At 37.9% G+C, this 19087-nt stretch overlaps 1 protein-coding gene across 2 annotated transcripts in view; it reads left to right on the plus strand.

The window, feature by feature from the left end:
- SCAI (suppressor of cancer cell invasion) overlaps nt 1–19087 on the plus strand; it is a 164062-nt gene that overhangs the window by 92193 nt on the left and 52782 nt on the right. For both annotated transcript variants that reach the window (XM_055328585.1, XM_055328594.1), the window contains 3 exons: nt 15102–15197; nt 15789–15875; nt 16950–17048. In XM_055328585.1, the coding sequence (XP_055184560.1) occupies nt 15102–15197; nt 15789–15875; nt 16950–17048 (282 nt within the window). The remainder of the gene's footprint in view (nt 1–15101; nt 15198–15788; nt 15876–16949; nt 17049–19087) is intronic.

Raw genomic sequence — 19087 nt, forward strand, 5'->3', positions numbered from 1 at the left:
ATTCATGAGAGAGACACACACAGAGAGAGAGAGAGAGAGGCAGAGACACAGGCAGAGGGAGAAGCAGGCTCCATGCAAGGAGCCCGACGTGGGACTCGATCCCAGGTCTCCAGGATCAGGCCCTGGGTTGAAGGCGGCGCTAAACCACTGAGCCACCCGGGCTGCCCGGCATTTCCCTTCTTAAAAAGGGATTATTTACTAACCTGATTCTGAATCTTAAATGAATCATAAAACTCAAGTAATCTTCTGCTAGAGACTCTCTGCCTGGCTAAAATCACTCTGAAACTACTACGACAGTAACAGTAACACATTTCTACACAGCACTCTACAGTTTGTAAGTCTCTTTTTTTGTTTTGTTTTTGAAGATTTTATTTATTTATGAGAGACACAGAGAGAGAGAGGCAGAGACACAGGCAGAGGGACAAGCAGGCTGCATGCAAGGAGCCTGATGTGGGACTGGATCCTGGGAATGCAGGATCACGCCCTGAGCCAAAGGCAGACGCTTAACTGCTGAGGCACCCAAGAATCCCTGTAAATCACTTTCAAGTACATCTTTATCTTTAAGCCACATGATGACAGTATATGTCGTATCCAAACACCTGCTAACTAGGACTGCCTGCCTGGCTCAGTTGGTTGAGTGTCCTAACTTTTGATTTTGGCTCAGGTCGTGATTTAAGGTCATGAGATCTAGCCCTGCATCAGGCTTAGCACTCAACAGGAAGTCTGCTTAAGATTCTTTTTCTCAAAAAAAAAAAAAAAAAAAAAAGATTCTTTTTCTCTCTCTCCCTCTGCCCCTCCCTCTGCTCTCATGCACATATGCTCGCTCTCTCTCTCTCTCTCTCATATAAATAAGTCTTCAAAAAAAAATAGCTGCTAACTAGAATTGAATTGTTTTATTTCACTCTTTTTGAACTGTTGTTTGATTGTGCAAATATATTTTACCAGCTCAAATGTGTCTCACTTTGATCTTTTTAAGTGCCTTGTTAATCACACTGGTTTTATTATTTTTTTATTTTTTAAATTTTATTTAGTTTTAAAGTAATTGCAGGGGCAGCCCGGGTGGCTCAGCAGCTTAGCACCGCCTTCAGCCCGGGACATGATCCTCGAGTCCTGGGATCGAGTTCCATGTCGGGCTCCCTGCATGGAGCCTGCTTCTCCCTGTGCCTGTGTCTCTGCCTCTCTTTCTCTCTCTCTCTCTCTGTGCTTCTTATTAATAAAATAAATAAAATCTTTCTAAAAATTTTAAAAGTAATTGCAGAGTAAAATTGTGTCTGTGGGGATGGTAGGAAACCCTATTACATGGAGAAAGTTGGGCAGCCCAGGTGGCTCAGCGGTTTAGTGCCGCCTTCAGCCCAGGGTGTGATCCTGGACACCCGGGATCGAGTCCGACATTGAACTCCCTGCATGGAGCCTGCTTTTCCCTCTGCCTTGTGTCTCTGCCTCTTTCTCTCTGTGTGTCTTTCATGAATAAATAAATAAAATCTAAAACAAAACAAAACAAAACAAAAACAAAAAACCATGGAGAAAGTTGTATGAGTCTAATCTTTAGGACTGTTCATTCATTGTTGCAGGAATTTATTATAATATGTTTATGATGCCTATTTCAATATAGTTCTTGAGCACTTGAAACTATTTCAAGACTTAATCCTCTTGACTCTTGTTCTTTGAAATATTCAGTACATAAAGACACAGGCCCCACCAGTTTGAAATTTCCCTTCTTCATTTGTTAAAAGTCAGTGGTTTCGTCAGTATATATGTGTAACTTGCAGGTATCCTAAATTGTTACTTAGAAAGCAATATTTTCTCTACTCATATATTGACTGCCTCCCAGATGTGGAGTAGTACTTTCCTAATGTGCTATTTTAAAATTTCACAATACTAATGATAAATTTTGGCCTAGAAGAATGGGTAAGCAAATTCATCAGGGATTTATTTTCAGTATTTTGTGTGCAAGGCCCTCTTTATTTTAAACAGTCTTACTTATTCTGTGATAAATATGGTAAGTAAAGAATCTATATTCTCTGAATGCTTTTGGATTGCTGTTTGAGAGGGATGTGGCTCATGGCGGCACTGGTCTATAGTTTTACTGAGAGATTAGTACTTAGACTCTCTTCCTTTTTCTTTTCATTTTTTAAGAAAATCTGTTTTACACACAAACATGGAATAATATAAACTATTAACAAGATTTTGATGGGTCTATAAATGAATGGTTGGCCTTGATACATGTTTCTGTGAAAAAGCACAGATTGTATAAACAGTAATGCTCCTCATGATCTTGACTTATCAAACATTCTGCCGGTATCCTGTTGCTGCCCTGTACCATAATAACTGTGAGTGGAGACTGCTGGTTCTTAGTGCCCAGTCAGGTCCCTAACCAAAGCCCAAATATATTTGGTGGCTGATTTTCTCCAAGTATCTGGTGCATGTACAGTGAGCTTATTTTTTTATTTATTTATTTTATTTTTTAAAAGATTTTATTTATTTATTCATTCATGATAGACATAGAGAGAGAGAGGAGGCAAAGACACAGGCAGAGGGAGAAGCAGGCTCCATCCCGGGAGCCCGATGTGGGACTCGATCCCGGGACTCCAGGATCACACCCTGGGCCAAAGGCAGGCGCTGAACCGCTGAGCCACCCAGGGATCCCCAGTGTGCTTATTTATATAAATGAAAGTTCTTTGTTCAGTATTAGATCTTGGTTGGCAAGGCCTCACTCTGTTTATCAATTATGTGGGTAATGTTAGAGTTCCCCAGGGTGGTGAGTTGGGGTGTTCCAAAGCACTTTAAGTTATGCAAATTAAACACCTCCCTGCTTTTAAGAGTCCATAGAGTTTTTGTGGGGTTTCTTTTAAAATAGAGGAGATTTCAGGACACCTGGGTGGCTCAGCAGTTGAGCATCTGCCTTTGGCTTAGGGAGTGATTCCAGAGTCCCTGGATGAGTCCCACAATGGGCTCCTTGGGTGGAACCTGCTTCTCCCTCTGCCTGTGTCTCTGCCTCTCTGTCTTTCATGAATAGGTAAATAAAATCTTTAAAAATTAAAGTAAAATAAAATAGAGATTTCTTTGGGAAAAATTAAAAGAAATGTTTTTTTTTTTTTTTTTTTGTTATGTTTGTCTGTATAGGAAACAGGTTACAGTGCTTATAGAGAACAAGAAATATATTGGTGGTGGTCTGGACCAGCTTTGGGACCTGGTGAAATGGGGACAGTGGGGTCCAAGCTGGAGTTGCATGACTCTCTTCATGGGTCTTCATGGCTCTTTTCATGGATCTCTTCATTCCGACGTTCCTTTCACTGTTAGGGATTATCTTTTGGCTAGCTTTCCTTTGTGTTATTGCTTTTTTTCTTTTTCTTTTTTCCTTTTAGAGAGAGAGAAAGGAGGGGTGGGAGGCGAGAGGGGCAGAGAGAGAGAGGATCCCAAGCAGGCCTCATGCACAGCATGGAGCCCAACTCAGGACTCAGTCCCATGGCCCTGAGACCATGACCTGAGCTGAAATCAAGAGTCAGACACTTAACTGACTGAGCCACCTTGGTGGTCCCACCTTTTTTCTTGAGTTCACAAACTAGTTATTAATTTTAGTATAATATACTTGCAGACAAGTACAAACATTATAAATGTATTTTTTACAAACAGAGCACATCTATGTGGTTTGTACTTGGATAAGGAAATAGAACATATAGTGCCTCTGCAACCCCCGTGTGTTCCATCTCACTTGGACTTTTTTAACTGCTTAGGAGCAGAACAAAAACTGCATTTCAGTGCATGAAAGGCTTCAGAGTTTTTATATAATATCTTACCTGGGTATAATAAATTCCCTCTTTAGTCTTGAAGGTGTGTCTTTCCATCTTATATTAAGTCATTCATCTAACTTGTCAGAGCTTTTTATTTTTCCTAGACGTAAATATCTTAATGAAGTGTTTTTCTTGCCTGAAAATATCTCCTTATATTATGTGCATAATAAATAAGTTCTTTCCACTGACTGTGTAAGAAAACATAGTCCAAGGCAGTGAGAAATGGATAAAATGAATGGAGTTTTTCTTTTAATAGCTCTTGCATGTAGTTACAGTAGTAATGAAGTGAGAATAATGTTAGGAATATCTTTGAATACTGTCAGAAAATGATCAAAAGCCCAAGTGCTTGCAGGGTTCCAGTTACCATGGTGACTAAGACTGCTAGGGCAGAATGGAATACTTGCTGGGATTATATAAGGCAGCATCTTGAGACATATATTTGAGATACACAGCTGTGTCTACCAGTGATAACCATGACTTTGGTGCTTTGAGACAGCAGAGGCCTCCAAATTGCTGATTATTTGACTCCAGAGGAGCAAATACACACAGCCAAAATAAGCATTGGAGGCTATACACACATACCCCCCCACACACACACACATAGAAGTGCACCAAAGTAAAGTGTAATGGTGTTAAATAAAAAATAACTGCAGAAATTATTCTACTTAAAAATGCTCCCAATATTTCTAATTAAAGAAGAAATCCCCTACAGTGCTTCCTTGAAAAACCTATTTTTAGGATGCCCTTGTTCCTGAATAGGAAAGGGTAACTAGAAATTAATGATTGGTTCCCTTGTCTCCTTTCTCCCCTCCCCCACCCTCACCTTCCTCTTCCCTTTTTTCTGCACCTCCCTATTCTTTCTCTTTTCCTCAAAAAATTACTACTTTCCTAGAGGTAAGTTCTCCAAACTGGTAATAGTAAAATATATGTGATTTCAGAGATAATACTTAAACTACCTGTACAAGCTTGTGATGAATGCTTTCGTTTTCTGTGGCTTACCACTGAAAAGAATTGCACACGTATCTGAAGTAGACTGCCACGAGAGGGCAGTAAATATCTTGATCACGTGATCCAGAGAAGCCTTGGCTAATAAGAATTTTATATGAGCCAGAAACATGATTTCAAATTTTCTAGTAGCCGGATCTTAAAAATGTGAGAAAAAAAGAAAAAGTGAAATTAATGTCAGTAATGTATTTTGTTTGGTCCAATATATTTAAAATACTTTATTTCAGCATGTCATCAATACAGAAAAATTATTGAGATCTTTTACATTCTTTTTTTTTTTTCATACTTAAGTCTTTGAAGTACGCTGAATATTTTATACTTACATACATTTTAGTTCAGATGAGCCACTTTTCAAGTACTCAGTACCCACATATGGCTATTGGCTCGGGCAGAATTCCTCCCACTTTCAGCTTCTGTTCTCAGAATGATCCACTGTGCTTTCTGGTGAATACATTTTGGCTGTTTGGAAGTTTCTCTTCTTCACAGGTCCCTCAGATGTCCCCTTTGTTTCTTCTGTCTCTTTCTGTACAGATGCCAATACCCTACAGGTCTTCTGGCTGTTGGTGATTTGTCCCCATCCACCTGTATTTGGGGATTTGAGAGACACTTTATTACTTACTATATTAGTTTGCTGGGACTATCATAGCAAAATACCACCGATGGGGTGGCTTAAACAACAAAAATTTATTGTCTCACAGTTCTGGAGCCTAGAAGTCCAAGATCCAGGTACCAGTAGACTTGGTTCCTTCTGAGGCCTCTCTCCTTGGCTTGCAGATGGCCGTTTTCTTTCTCATGTGGTCATGCCTCTGTGCATCCGCATCCCTGGTGTCTCTGTGTGTGTCTTCATCTCTTCGTTATAAGGACACAAGTCAGACTGTATTAGTACCCACCCATAAGGCCTTGTTTTTATCTATCTATCTATTTATTTATTTATATTTTATTTATTCATGAGAGACAGTATGAGAGAGAGAGAGAGAGAGAGAGAGAGAGAGAGAGGCAGAGGGAGAAGCAGGCTCCATGCAGGGAGCCTGACATTGGACTCGATCCTGGGTCTACAGGATCAGGCCCTGAGCCGAAGGTGGCACTAAACCACTGAGCCACCCGGACTGCCCCAAGGCCTTGTTTTAATTTGATTACTATACTTACTTAAAGGCCCCATCTCCAAATGCACATTCTGGGTACCAGGGGTTAGGACTTCAATATATGAATTTGGGAGTGACATAGCCCATAACATAACACTTAACTTTTGCTGAAAATGTTGTCTGTGGGTTTTTGGTTTTGTTATCTAGTGGTTCTCTCTGTTTTTGGAATGTATCTGAGTAGATTAAAGACTAAACTGATAACCCCTTTCCCCAGAATTTAGAAAATCAGTGATTTAAATACTATACCAAAATTTTATTTTATTTTACTTTAAAGATTTAATTTATTTATTCAAAAGTAAGCAAGTGAGAGAGAGAGAGAGAGCAGTAACAGTTGGAGGGGCAGAGAGAGAGGAAGAAGCAGACTCCCTGCTGAATAGGGAGCCTGACATGGTGCTCGATTCTAGGACCCTGGGATCATGACCTGAGCTGAACGCAGATGTTTAACCGACTGAGCCACCCAGGCACCCCGAGATGAGTATATTTCTAATTAGACCATCAAAGTCTAGTATAACCTTATCTGAAACATTACTGTTTTGAAGGTTTTGTCAGGCCTTGCTAGGAACAGATACAGGGCTTCTTCACCTTTTTAGTTGCTGGTGGGTAAAATCAGGGATTGGTAAAGGGGAAGGTATTTGTATTTACTTTTTAAGATCTTCCAGGAGGAGTGTAAAGAGAAAAAGTAAAGATGTTTTGAGAACAAGGGATTTCATTGAATCCTCCAAATAACCTCATTAGTGTCTATTTTCTTGTAACTGAGAAAACCAAGGGTTTGATGAATAAAGCAATAGCTCATGTTAATAAGATGGGTTCTAATTTAGGAAGTGCTACTTCAGAGTTTTTTTTTCAATATAAGAGTGAGGATTCCAAAACTCACAGGGTTGTTCTGATAGCCTCTTCTCTGGAGGTGACACAGGCAAATACTCGACTGTAGGAATGGCGCAGTTAACTTCCTGGCTTCTTGCACTCATCTCCTTGGTCCTCAGAGGAATTCATATCTGTAGGGCTCCTTTGGGCATCATCATACCTACAAAATAGTCATGGACATTTGGTGGGACAAGGTAGGAACACCATAGAGGAGACATGAGATTTAACACTAGACAACCTTTTTTTCCCGATGAGCAAGGTGCCATTAGAAATAAATTTATTAAATAATAAATAAATTTATTAATAGCTCCATTTCTAAATGTGACAATTTTTATACTTCCTCTGGAGCTGATTCACAGGAGGAGGAGACACCATTCCATAGCTTTATTTGGTTTAGCATGTCTAAATTCAAACTGGGGGTGATTATTCAAAGTTATTCAAATTTGTAAACCATCATTAGGGATGGAACAATGTACTAAGTGCCTATGTGTGCCCACACCATTCTAGGTGCAGAACTAGGGATAGGAGCAGGATACCAAGATAAAGAGGTTATTTACCTTTACCCTACTCAAGCACTCTGGTACATTTTCCCTCAAACTCTCATTCAAAAAAAGCTTTGCTCCCTCTCAGTAAACAAAATGTTTGGTATAGTAGTATCATTAAGGTATACTCCCCTAAAGGAAACAGCCTTAACAGCCTAGACCTTTTGATACCCCCAGCACCTTCAAACCCAAGACCCATCCTAAACCTAAATTTGGAAACCAGATACACCAGTCAGTTAAAAAAAAAAAAAAGCCAGTGTTAAAACAAGGAATTGCTCAATTGGCTTTGCAAGTCCCACACACAGTTTTGTCTGGTATACAAATGAACACGGAGGCATGGATTGAAACAGAGGTGTCACTGTAACACAGTCCTCTCTGTGTAAACAAGAACGTGTGATGGAACACTGCGCTCTTTTACTGAAAACTCTGTTCAGAGAAGTTGAATTATGCTTTTGACCACGGCTTTGGCCACAGCTTTGTTGGAGGTCACTTGCATCCCATGACCTGGGGAGCAGAATGAGCTCACAGAGAAGAAATTTACTAGTGTAGAATCAAAATCTAGGTTGTTTTCCCTTATGTTAGAAAGAAGAGAACCAAAAAAAAAAAAAAAGAGGGAGAGAGAACATTAAATTAGGGGTTAGAAGATTTGACTCTGAATCCTAGCTCAACAATTTACTTACTGGTCATGCGTTCTCAGGCAACTCATTTAAGCTCCTTGATCCTCAATCCTCATTGTGCCTGTTTACATATACATATACATGCCCTGGAGAAGCCAGGCATTTAAGGACGGGACCAAAGAAAGAGAAGCTAGTAGCAGAGAACAGAAAGAAAATAAAGAGGAGAGAATTGTAGGATGGTATAAGTGGTGAAAAGTAGCACACCACAGGGAAGACTGACGTGAGGAAGTTGGAAGAGTGGCTGTTGGACTAGGATGTCAGGTGTGGGTGTGCATCAGTGATCTTAGCTAATTCAGTTTAGTAAAGACAGTTGATTTGTAGAAACCCAGAAAAGATTTCCCTAAGTTTTGACATCTTAACATACATTGGAAACATCTCTAAGAACAAGTTTAATCATTTGCACCACACTTCTTCCTACTGTAGTCTCCTAACTTGTTGATAGAGTTTAGGATTGAAAAAAAGTGAGATAAGGGTCATACTTTTCAATTTCCTCTAAAGCTTTGCAAGAAGAATATGAGTGGCCAATTTATAACATAGGTGCCTTTGCAAAAAAGTGAAATATCAGGTCGTTTAGCTCACAGGATAATTCACAGGGCCCCATTTAATTTAATTCTATGGACCATTAATTTCCCACCTCTAACATCAGTAATAATGGCCAAATGATATATTCAGTGTTTAAAACCATAGTCAAGCTCTGAACAGTAGAATTTGTCTAAAACTCTTTATAAAATAACCTTAGTTTTAGACCCTAATCAAATTATAATGGTTTGTATATTAGCTTCTATGATATGTCTCATTATAAAAAGGGTGATTGTAGAACTTATCCTTTCGGAAGTTAAAAAAAAATTGACTCAATATTGAAAAAGAAATTCCTGTTTTTATAGCTGAGTTTTTAGACCGGAGTGACAGATGCTCTAAATTCTTTTGTGGAAAATAATATAGAATTTAGCCAACATTGTTCAGAGCTATAAATCAGAAAATGTTTGTATACTTACAACTTATTGTTAGCAGCCTTATTCTAGCCTTTTAGATCGCCTTCTATGTGCTTTTACTCCTCGTACAGAATTCCATTTCTTAATGCTCTTTCTGCCTAACACCTAAAATTATATACATTGTCATGAAATAAAACACTGAGTTCTAGTTCTGTTTTCTCCTCTAACAGGATGTATTACTGAGGTTATTAAGTCCATCAGTTTGGGAAACTCAGAGGGACTTGCAGGCACATGTTTCCTTGAAAATTTGCCTAAGAACTTTACACAGTATCTGTAAAGAGGCCCCCAAGTGTTGTCAGTTCTCATGGAGGTGATGTTGCTGCTTAATGCTGTTATGTAATAATATAGTCTTCCTAGTAGCAGCCGCATGATAAGATTCTGGCAGCAACTTCAATTTTAAAATATCTGATTAGCTCTTTCTCACCGGGGTACATGGGGAGACATTAAAAAAAAAGATGAAGATGAAAACATGCCACAACTGTGGAAATGTATCTATAATTAACCTATTTCTGTAATCTGAAATGAGTTTCTCCTTATCATAAGGATAATGGAAATGGATTTTAAAATGTAGACAAGCTCATTCTTGTTATGTATACCCCAAAATTTCACATAGTAAAACCTTTTGCTTTTTATTCATTGTCTTAACATCTGGTAGAGAAATGCGTATCTTCTTTCACCTATTAATTCCACTTACAGAAATTTACCTTTTACTCCTATTGCATAACTATTCAAGATTATTAGTATGAAGATGTTTATTGTAGTATTTTTATAACAGGGAATAACTGGAAGCAATATAAATGTCTTTTGGGAATGAATTGACTAAATAAATTGGTCATTATATACTACATTATATACAGTAAAAAGTCATTCCCTTCCCTGTATCCATGCCTGTGAATTATCCTCTCCCACACTGACTCAGGGCTTGACCATGAGGATTGCTTTGGCCAATAAGAGGGTGTAGACATGATGCAAAGAAATGAAAAGAATAATGCACATTAGAGCTGTCCTCTCTTTTGCTGCTTTTGGGATCCTTACAACCAACCTCATGGAAACTGAGCTAGCCTGTTGGATGAGACCCAGTACCATAGCTGCCAGCCAGGCAACTGCCAGACGTCAAAGAGATGCCATCCATCACTAGCTGTCCACAGTTAAATGAGCAAGGTCTGGCTAAGACTTTTGCTACAGTTTTATTAGCTGATAATTGCCTTTGTTTCTCTTGAGATTATCTCACTTCTCTCTCTCTCTCTGATGATCACCTCTTTCGCCTATCTAGATCTCTTTCTTCGAGCTGCATTCCCTACTAAAGCCTCCAATGTATCTCTTTTCTACACTCTTCTATTACTTTCACTCAGTCCCATGTAATTTAATATTTATGTGCTATTTTTCTCTTTTTCTGTGTGTTAGTTTTTTCTATCTAACTAAATAATAAGTTCCTGAATTGGAAAGATCATATTTCACATCACATTCTCTGGCCTTCATAATCCTTAGCATTTGATAGAATTATATGTAGTAACCAGATTTTCTCCTTCTATTCCAATGTCTTCAAAATACACCTTGCCTGGGGATCCCTGGGTGGCTCAGCGGTTTAGTGCCGGCCTTCGGTCCAGGTGTGATGCTGGAGTCCTGGGATCAAGCCCTACATCGGGCTCCTTGCATGGCGCCTGCTTCTCCCTCTGCCTGTGTCTCTGCCTCTCTCTTTCTTTCTGTGTCTCTCATGAATAAATAAATAAAATCTTTAAAAAAAAAAAATACACCTTGCCTAACTGTAGGACACCCCACTGGAGCAAGAAAAATGCTATACAAATGTAAGCTATATTTTTCTGCTCTGTAGCTGTCTTATTTGAATTTATGTATCCTCTGTTAAGTGAATTAAAAAATATATAGCAGGTTTGTGTGTGAGTGTGTGGGGATATAGGGAGTCTCTGCTAATCTCAAATATGTATGTACATTATACATTCTGCTATCTATGTTTATATTAAACATGAAAAAAATGTTAACCATATAGTAAGTGAAAAAGTTTACTTTACAAAAAATAAGACAAATACTGTGCCGGTATACACGAATACTATGTATGTGTAAAATCTGGAAGGATATACATCTCTCCCCACCAACCCCAAACAACTAAACAACAAAATACTGCTTCAAATTTCATTTCATTTATATAGTTTACCAAGAACATTCAACTTACTTAGTTATGTGAGATAAAGGAATTATATTTGGAAGTTAAACTTGGGTTAAATGAGAGAATTTATATTTAAAAGTCTCTCTTTTTAGGGATCCCTGGGTGGCGCAGCGGTTTGGCGCCTGCCTTTGGCCCAGGACGCGATCCTGGAGACCCAGGATCGAATCCCATGTCGGGCTCCCAGTGCATGGAGCCTGCTTCTCCCTCTGCCTGTGTCTCTGCCTCTCTCTCTCTCTCTCTCTCTCTGTGACTATCATAAATAAAAAAATAAAAATTAAAAAAAAAAAGTTTCTCTTTTTGGGGTTAAGCTCTTAACCGGAGTGGTTAAGCTCTTAATTTTGGCTCAGGTCATGATCTCAAGTTCTGAGATCAGCCCTTCATTGTGTTCTGTGCTGAGTGTAAAGCCTGCTAAAGATTTTCTCTCTCTCCCTGTCCCTCTGCCTCTCTCCTCCCCACAACCCCAACCCCCAACCCCTGCTCTGCTAGCAAGTGTGCACATACTCTCTCCCTCTTAAAAAAAAAAAAAAAAAAAAAAAAAAGGTGTCTCCTTTTACCATGAAACATTTAAGTGTTTTCTCTATTTTAAGTATTTTAGTAGGGGTTATAGGGGGTCATTTGGGTTATAGGGGGTCATTCTAAAATACAGCCTGCACTTCTTAATTGAAAATAGTGCTGTGGTGATCAGAGGGGTATGATTTAGATGAAGTCATATAAGCATAGACAGGTAGATTAATGAAAATGAGTAGAGAGCCTGCAAACAAAACTATTTTATCTGGCAATCACAGGGAGAAGGGATTGTCCTGAGCCAATCCCATTGGGATTCATTGTACTGTTTTTTGCTTTGTATATGTTTGAAACTTTCCAGCATTAAAAAAAGTTTTAAGACATAATGTAAAAAATAGAGATACTTTTGACAAAAGCAATAAAAATATGAGACATTGTAGTAATGTGAACCAAGCAATATTAGACCTTTATACAAAGCCTTGTAGAATTTATTTAGTAACTATTTTCAGCATGAATGGGAAGAGATACTATTGACACTAAAAATTATTTTTAAAATGTCAATTCTCCAAATGGATGTCTAGATTCATTCAGGTCTCTTTAGAGCCCATTAGGATTTTTTTTTTTTGTTAGAATTTTGATAAGCTTATTTCAGTGCTCATATGCAAGTATAAAGAACCAAGAATAGCCAAGGTGTTCCTTAAAAAGAAGAAACATGCCACACTTTTTATAAAGCTATATAATTAAGAGAATGTTAATGAGGAACAGAAAAACCTGTAGAATAGAACAAAGAGCTGAGACCCAAACGTGAGGGAAAATTGATGACTGCAATTCTCGTTCTGTAATATTATTCAAAAGTCAAATTTTTCTTAAAAAATTATTCTGACAGTTTGTTAACCCATATCTGAAACACAACTTTGGTTATATTAAATTTGAAATGTGAAACTTTATTTATTTTTTTATTTTTATTTTATTTTATTATTTATGATAGTTAACACAGAGAGAGAGAGAGAGAGAGAGGCAGAGGGAGAAGCAGGCTCCATGCACCGGGAGCCCGACGTGGGATTCGATCCCGGGTCTCCAGGATCGCGCCCTAGACCAAAGGCAGGCGCCAAACCGCTGCGCCACCCAGGGATCCCTGAAACTTTAAATCTTTTAAAAGACTATATTATGTATGGATGAATTTCTTTAAAAAGACAGAAAAAGCACTTTGCATAAAGATTAAGCTGATACATTTTGGTAATTATTCATAAAAAAAAAAAAAACACAAAAACCCAAAACCCAGTCAATAAACACAAAAAGACAAGTCATAGTCAGGGTAAGAAGTAGACCTCACTGTAATCAGTGGGTGATTATTGTTCCTTTTTTTTTTTTTTTATTGTTCCTATATAAAACAAATGACATTTGGCAGTAAGGCTCTCACAAGATTTGGTTGATTATTTGATTCAAGTTAGTTTCCACATAATAAAATTAAAAAGAAAAAAAAAAAAAGACACCGGGGTGGCTCAGCGGTTTAGTACCTGCCTTCAGCCCAGGGCGTGATCCTGGAGTCCTGTGATCAAGTCCCACATCAGGCTCCCTGCATGGAGCCTACTTCTCCCTCTGCCTATGCTTCTGCCTCGCTCTCTCTGTGTCTCTCATTAATAAATAAATAAAATTAAATTTAAAAAGTTAGTTTCCACAAACCAATAGCCATAGTCTTTTGAAACTTGCCTCTCTTTCTCTCCTAGACGTTATTAACAGGTACCTTGAGCTTATCAGGCTTTTACAAGACAGCTAGATCTTTAGATTCTTTCTTCTGATCCCTCTTGTTCCACTGAAAAAAATATACTTGGGGCCACTCTTGTGTATTTATTCACAGACTCTGAGAAAGAGCTTTTGCCGTGATGATGAGACTCAGCTGTAAGTGGCATTTACAGCCAGCGTTTCTCTGTTGTATCCTTCACACGTATGCATTAGAAAGTGTCTGTCTTTTAATCCTGAAGGTTCTGGAACTTGTGGGTTATCTCTTTTCCTTTCAGCCCTTCCTGCAGCTAGTTCTTTGTTTTTTTTGTTTTTTTTTTTAAGCTTTGTTTTTTTAAATTTTTATTTATTTATGATAGTCACACAGAGAGAGAGAGAGAGAGAGGCAGAGACATAGGCAGAGGGAGAAGCAGGCTCCATGCAGGGAGCCTGACCTGGGATTCGATCCCGGGTCTCCAGGATCGCGCCCTGGGCCAAAGGCAGGCGCCAAACCGCTGCACCACCCAGGGATCCCCCTGCAGCTAGTTCTTTTCTGAGTTCATCTCTTTCTCCTGTTTTATCAAGTGAACCTCACAGCATCCAGGGCTAGTAGCATACTTTTCCTGGCTTCTTTGTATAAATCCATACGTTCATTAGTCACCTTAACTGCTTCCCAGGTAGGCAGCTGCTGTTTCTTCTGTATTGTACATGCCATCCATCATTTTTCCAGCCTTCTATTACAGTTTCATGCTGCTCAATTCCAGTGCCAGTGTGACATATGTTATGTATTTGTTATGGCAATAGCCTCTTCCTGGTATCCATTTCTGTACTGGCTTTTTGTCAGTAAGGCTGCTGTAACAGCTCCAACATTTTATTTTATTTTATTTTTCCATGCCCTCAGGGAGGCCTAACAGCTCCAACATTTTAGTGCCTTGCTACAATAGAAGTTTCTTTCTAGCTCCCATGTTAGCTATAAGTTGTCTGCAGTTCTGAGATTCCTTTAAAGGTGTCTTACTCTGTGTTCCAGGTTGAAGAGCAGCCCTGTCTTGGTCTTAGATTGGAGGGAACTGAAAACACTGAGCTATGTAGCATCTCTTATTTCATCTTCTTAGACATGGCATGGGAAGCTTACAATTCTATTTCATTGGCCAAGGCAAGTCTTATGGCCAGGCCCAGTGTTTATATGGCAGGAAAGAATTTGTCTCTGAGGGGTGTACTATGAGTCACCAGACCCAAGGACAGGGATGTATAATTTCACCTAAAGGGAGAAGATAGAATAATTGAGAACAGTAATACCACCTGCATTTCCACTTCTAGATATATTCTCTAAAGCAGCAGTGTTTTTCACAGTGCTGAGTTCTTATATGAAAATAATAAACATTTGGAAGTTATCAGGGTATAAGTGACCATGGATAAGATAGCCCAGGGAGAGGAAAGAGAGTGTTAGAAACCTCATGGGACAGGTATCTACAAAGGAGACTAAGAATAAACAGAGGTGGGGGAAAGAATAGGAAAGAACATGTCTTGGACTCTTATGGAACCATTTCTGTCCCCCAAACCACAACTTTTTAAAAAAGAAAGCCTGAATGGAAATGCTTTAAATCTGTTCAGTTTATACCATCACAAGACTTAAATACTAAATAGCAGAAGAGATTTAAAAATAATCATTGTTTGTTATTTCAGAGATTTGCCACAATATGGGCAGAAGCAGTGGCAGTCCTATTTTGGAAGAACTTTCGATGTTTACACCAAACTCTGGAAGTTCCAGCAGCAGCATCGGTAAAGGAATTTTTTTTTTTTTTTTTGTAAAGGAATTTAATAGTTACAGGAGAATGAAGATCCAGTCTATATTAGTCCATGTTTTCACCTTTACTACCTCAGTGCTTTTTATCTCTTGATGCACTTTAATATATTTCATCTTCATGACACAAAGGAAATTACATTGCTTTTTTTCTTAGCTACTTAAGTTTTTAAAATGTTATGTTGTCATCTGATCTTTAAAGATAGTATTATAGTAAATCTGAAATGGTTCAGATTACCTCTAACATAGGTAGGCTGCTTCGCGGTTTCATTCTAAAATAGGTGTTATGTTTTGGTCAAAGCTGTTGGGGGGTGTTGTTAATTTTCATGAGCATAGCTCAAGAAGTTTCTTTCCATATATCAGCTTACTTTAAATAAACATTTAATACATGTTTTTTGAATTTAATTGAATGATGTTGAAATCTCATGAAAAATTCATGAATTTGAATTCATGAATTCAGAATTTCATGGTGAATTGGGTGGTATTTTATCCTATTAAATATACAGATTTGATTATTTTTGGAATTTATAGTCTCTTATTTCTATTTTTTTATCTCCTATGTAAAACAGACAAGTCTTGGATAATCGGTATGGCTTGAAGCGGTGGCAAATAGGGGAAATTGCTTCTAAGATTGGGCAGCTATACTACCATTATTAGTAAGTGAATTACATATGGAAAAAATAAAGCGTTGTCTTGATTTAAACACAGCATGCAGAAGTGTGCATACTATACTTGGTAGGAGGGAAAACTAAAGAGATATAAATGACCCCAGATTATAGTGATCAAAACAGTATTATGAAATGATCTTCCGTAATCCAAGTAACATTATTTGCTTCAATGGTTTACCTTTCAAACAGTTCATTTGGGCAGGCTTATTTATAACTGAAATGATTATGATCTTGGTTTTAGATAAATCATAAATACTAAATGAATTTATAGTTATTAACGACTTCACTTAAATCTTTATATATCATAACTTATATGTTTGAATGAGTGTTTTTTGGGGGAATACTTCTATTTGTAGGATATATCTAAAAGGTTTCATGAAGTGGATAAAGATAATTTTGATAAGATCTTTAGTGATGAGTCAAGGAAAGAAGAGAACTCCCTTTAGGAATCTAAATCTTATAGAGTAATATCAGGTATACCATAAAAAGCTTGGACCATACAGAATTTCTTCCTCTTCCTGTCTTTTGGCTCACAGTCCAACATTCCCCCATTAAAATCACTCTGAAAGGTAGAATATTTTCTTAAGTTCCTTGTAAAACTAGAAATGTTAAGCAGAGAACCAGATTCATCAGCATCCTCTGAAGATTACTATGGATTAGTCCATTTCTGAGTCCTATGAGAAAAAAACTGAAGAAATGAGCCTAAGGACAAGTGACTATATGGATTTGGGGAAGGTCATGAAAGGTCTGGTAGAAAGATGTAACTGGGTGGAATGCTGTTTGGAGAATCCCTTCAAAGAATGAAAACAACGTAGACTTTGGATTGTCATCAAAAAAGGCTTGGGAGCAGTGGTGAGGTTTTTTTGTTTTTTTACATTGTCATTATTTTTACACATTGTAAGGGTATTAGGATTATTGCTTTGCTGATTCAAATTTAGGATAGTCCTTCTTATCCCCTTGTGTAGAGGAATAGAGAAAGAATGAAACAGGAAACAAGTATTCATCATGAAGATTTTGAGATGCTATCAGATTTAAATTGAAAAAAATTTTTTTTTCTCATAGCCTACGCACATCTGAGACCAGCTATCTGAATGAGGCTTTCTCCTTCTATTCTGCAATCAGACAGAGATCATATTATTCTCAAGTCAATAAAGAGGACAGGTATGCACCTACTGTTGTTTTTAGAAAGAAGGAGGTAAAACACTTAAGAATTTTTAGTCTGTGTGGAAGTTATGCAAAGAAGTGTACATTTATTTAAATGGGCTTTATTGAGTGCCTTACAGTGTACTAGTCCTTCTTAAGCATAAAGATGTATCGTTAACCTAAAAAGCAATAAATGTTATAGATATTATAACAGATGTCACAATACCTGGTGGAGTCAGAACACAAAGAAGGGGTTGATTATTTCTTATATGGGGTCCCACAAAATTTAATAGAAAAGAGCTCCAAAGTGAGGCTTAGCTGATAGTCTTTATTCTAGATTTGTTGTAGCCTGTGTAATTTGAATTCATATACATTCAAAACCTGTTGATGGGACTGAAGAAAAGCCTGCTAATGCTGTTTACATTGTCTTCTATAAACCAGATATGTTACAATTGTGTAGCTCCACTGTAAAAAAAAAAAAATTACATAGAGTTCATTCATTCCCAGTGGTAATCTGTTGAGTATTTACTAATATATCTGGCAGTGTGGTGTAGATACTGGGTGGGAGAAGAAAAAGAAAAGAAAAAGGTGTGCGGGTGGTGTCTTTTCCTTTCAGAGGATTATCTTCTCATGGGAGTTACAGACGTATTTGGGGGACAATTAAACTGTGATGTCATTAATTCCAGGTAAAAATGGAATTGCTAAAGAAATCAGGGTTCTGCTGGAGAATCTTTGTTACTAATATTCCAGGAGTCATTAGAAGAGAAAGCTCAGGCATAGAAGATCTGAATGTTCTCTCTACTCCTGGAAGCAGAACTCACAGTTGTTGTATAGTGAAAAGATTATATTCTTTTAGCAGTAGACAAGATCATAATTTTGACGTATTTTTCTAGAGAACACTTTGTGGTTGGCTATCATAAGCTTTCCAGCTAAACAGCGATATTTTTGGGAAAGCCCCACTCTTGTAAATCCCCTTCATTCCCTAGCAGATCTTATTCAGGCTTGTCCAGAGGAGTTGGGTTGGTACAAGCAGAGCATGCAGATACTGCATTCTCCATTTTCCCCCAAAGTCATCACCATGCTTCATTCTTCCATCAGAAGTTCCACCACTTACCTCTCCTTCAGATTTTCTCACGGTTTGCTTCACATATTTCCACTACAGATATATTTCCTCAGGAATACCCCTCCACCCTTTTTTTTGCATTCGTATTGTACAATTTGAATTCTTGGTAAGATAAATTTTATTTCTAAAAATAGGCAAAAGGTCTATGTAATAATATCTTTTCAGTATGAAAATACATAGAAGGAAAGAACTTTTTATTTTTTATTTATTTTTTCTTTTTTTTCCCCTCCGTCCTGCCCTCAAAGAACTTTTTAAAGCAATAATGAAATACCTTGTCTAATTCACTCTTCCGCGTTTTCTAATTCACTTAAAGAGAAATTGGCCCCTTAGCTTAAAACCCAACAATTTCATTTATTAAAAACCTTTTCTGTCCTAATAGCAAATACCGCATATGAATGGTTTTCCTGTGCTGCCTCCTAGAGCAGGGCAGATGAACAGAAGTAGGATTATTTGGAACCAGGATGACCTAGTCTCTTGCCTTAGGCTACTAGATTAGAATGAAAGGACAGTCCCACATGTGAAACCTTGACCTCCTTCCCTTTACTTTAGGAAGGACTTCTGTTCTGTTGGTAGGTTGGTAGGTTGTTTCTTAGTTTGCTCAGGGCAGGGAGACAGTCAAGGTAGCAAATGGTGACAGCTGCTAAAATGAACAGTTGGTTTAGCCTAATACTCTCTAGTTTCAGTCATCTCATTGGAAATGGCAAGATTTCATTCTTTTTGATGGCTGAGGAATATTCTATTGTATTAATAAAATAAAATGTAAACAGAGAGGGAGACAAACCATAGAGACTCTTAATGATAGGAAACAAATTGAGGGTTGAGGGAGGGGATATCGGTAACTGATTGATGAGCATTAAGGAGAGCACGTGATGTAAGGAGCACTGGGTGTTACATGCAACTAATAAATCACTAAATTCTACCCCTGAAATTAAGA

The sequence above is a fragment of the Nyctereutes procyonoides genome, unplaced genomic scaffold (assembly GCF_905146905.1).
Source record: "Nyctereutes procyonoides isolate TBG_1078 unplaced genomic scaffold, NYPRO_anot_genome, whole genome shotgun sequence".
In the NCBI taxonomy this organism is placed as follows: domain Eukaryota; kingdom Metazoa; phylum Chordata; class Mammalia; order Carnivora; family Canidae; genus Nyctereutes; species Nyctereutes procyonoides.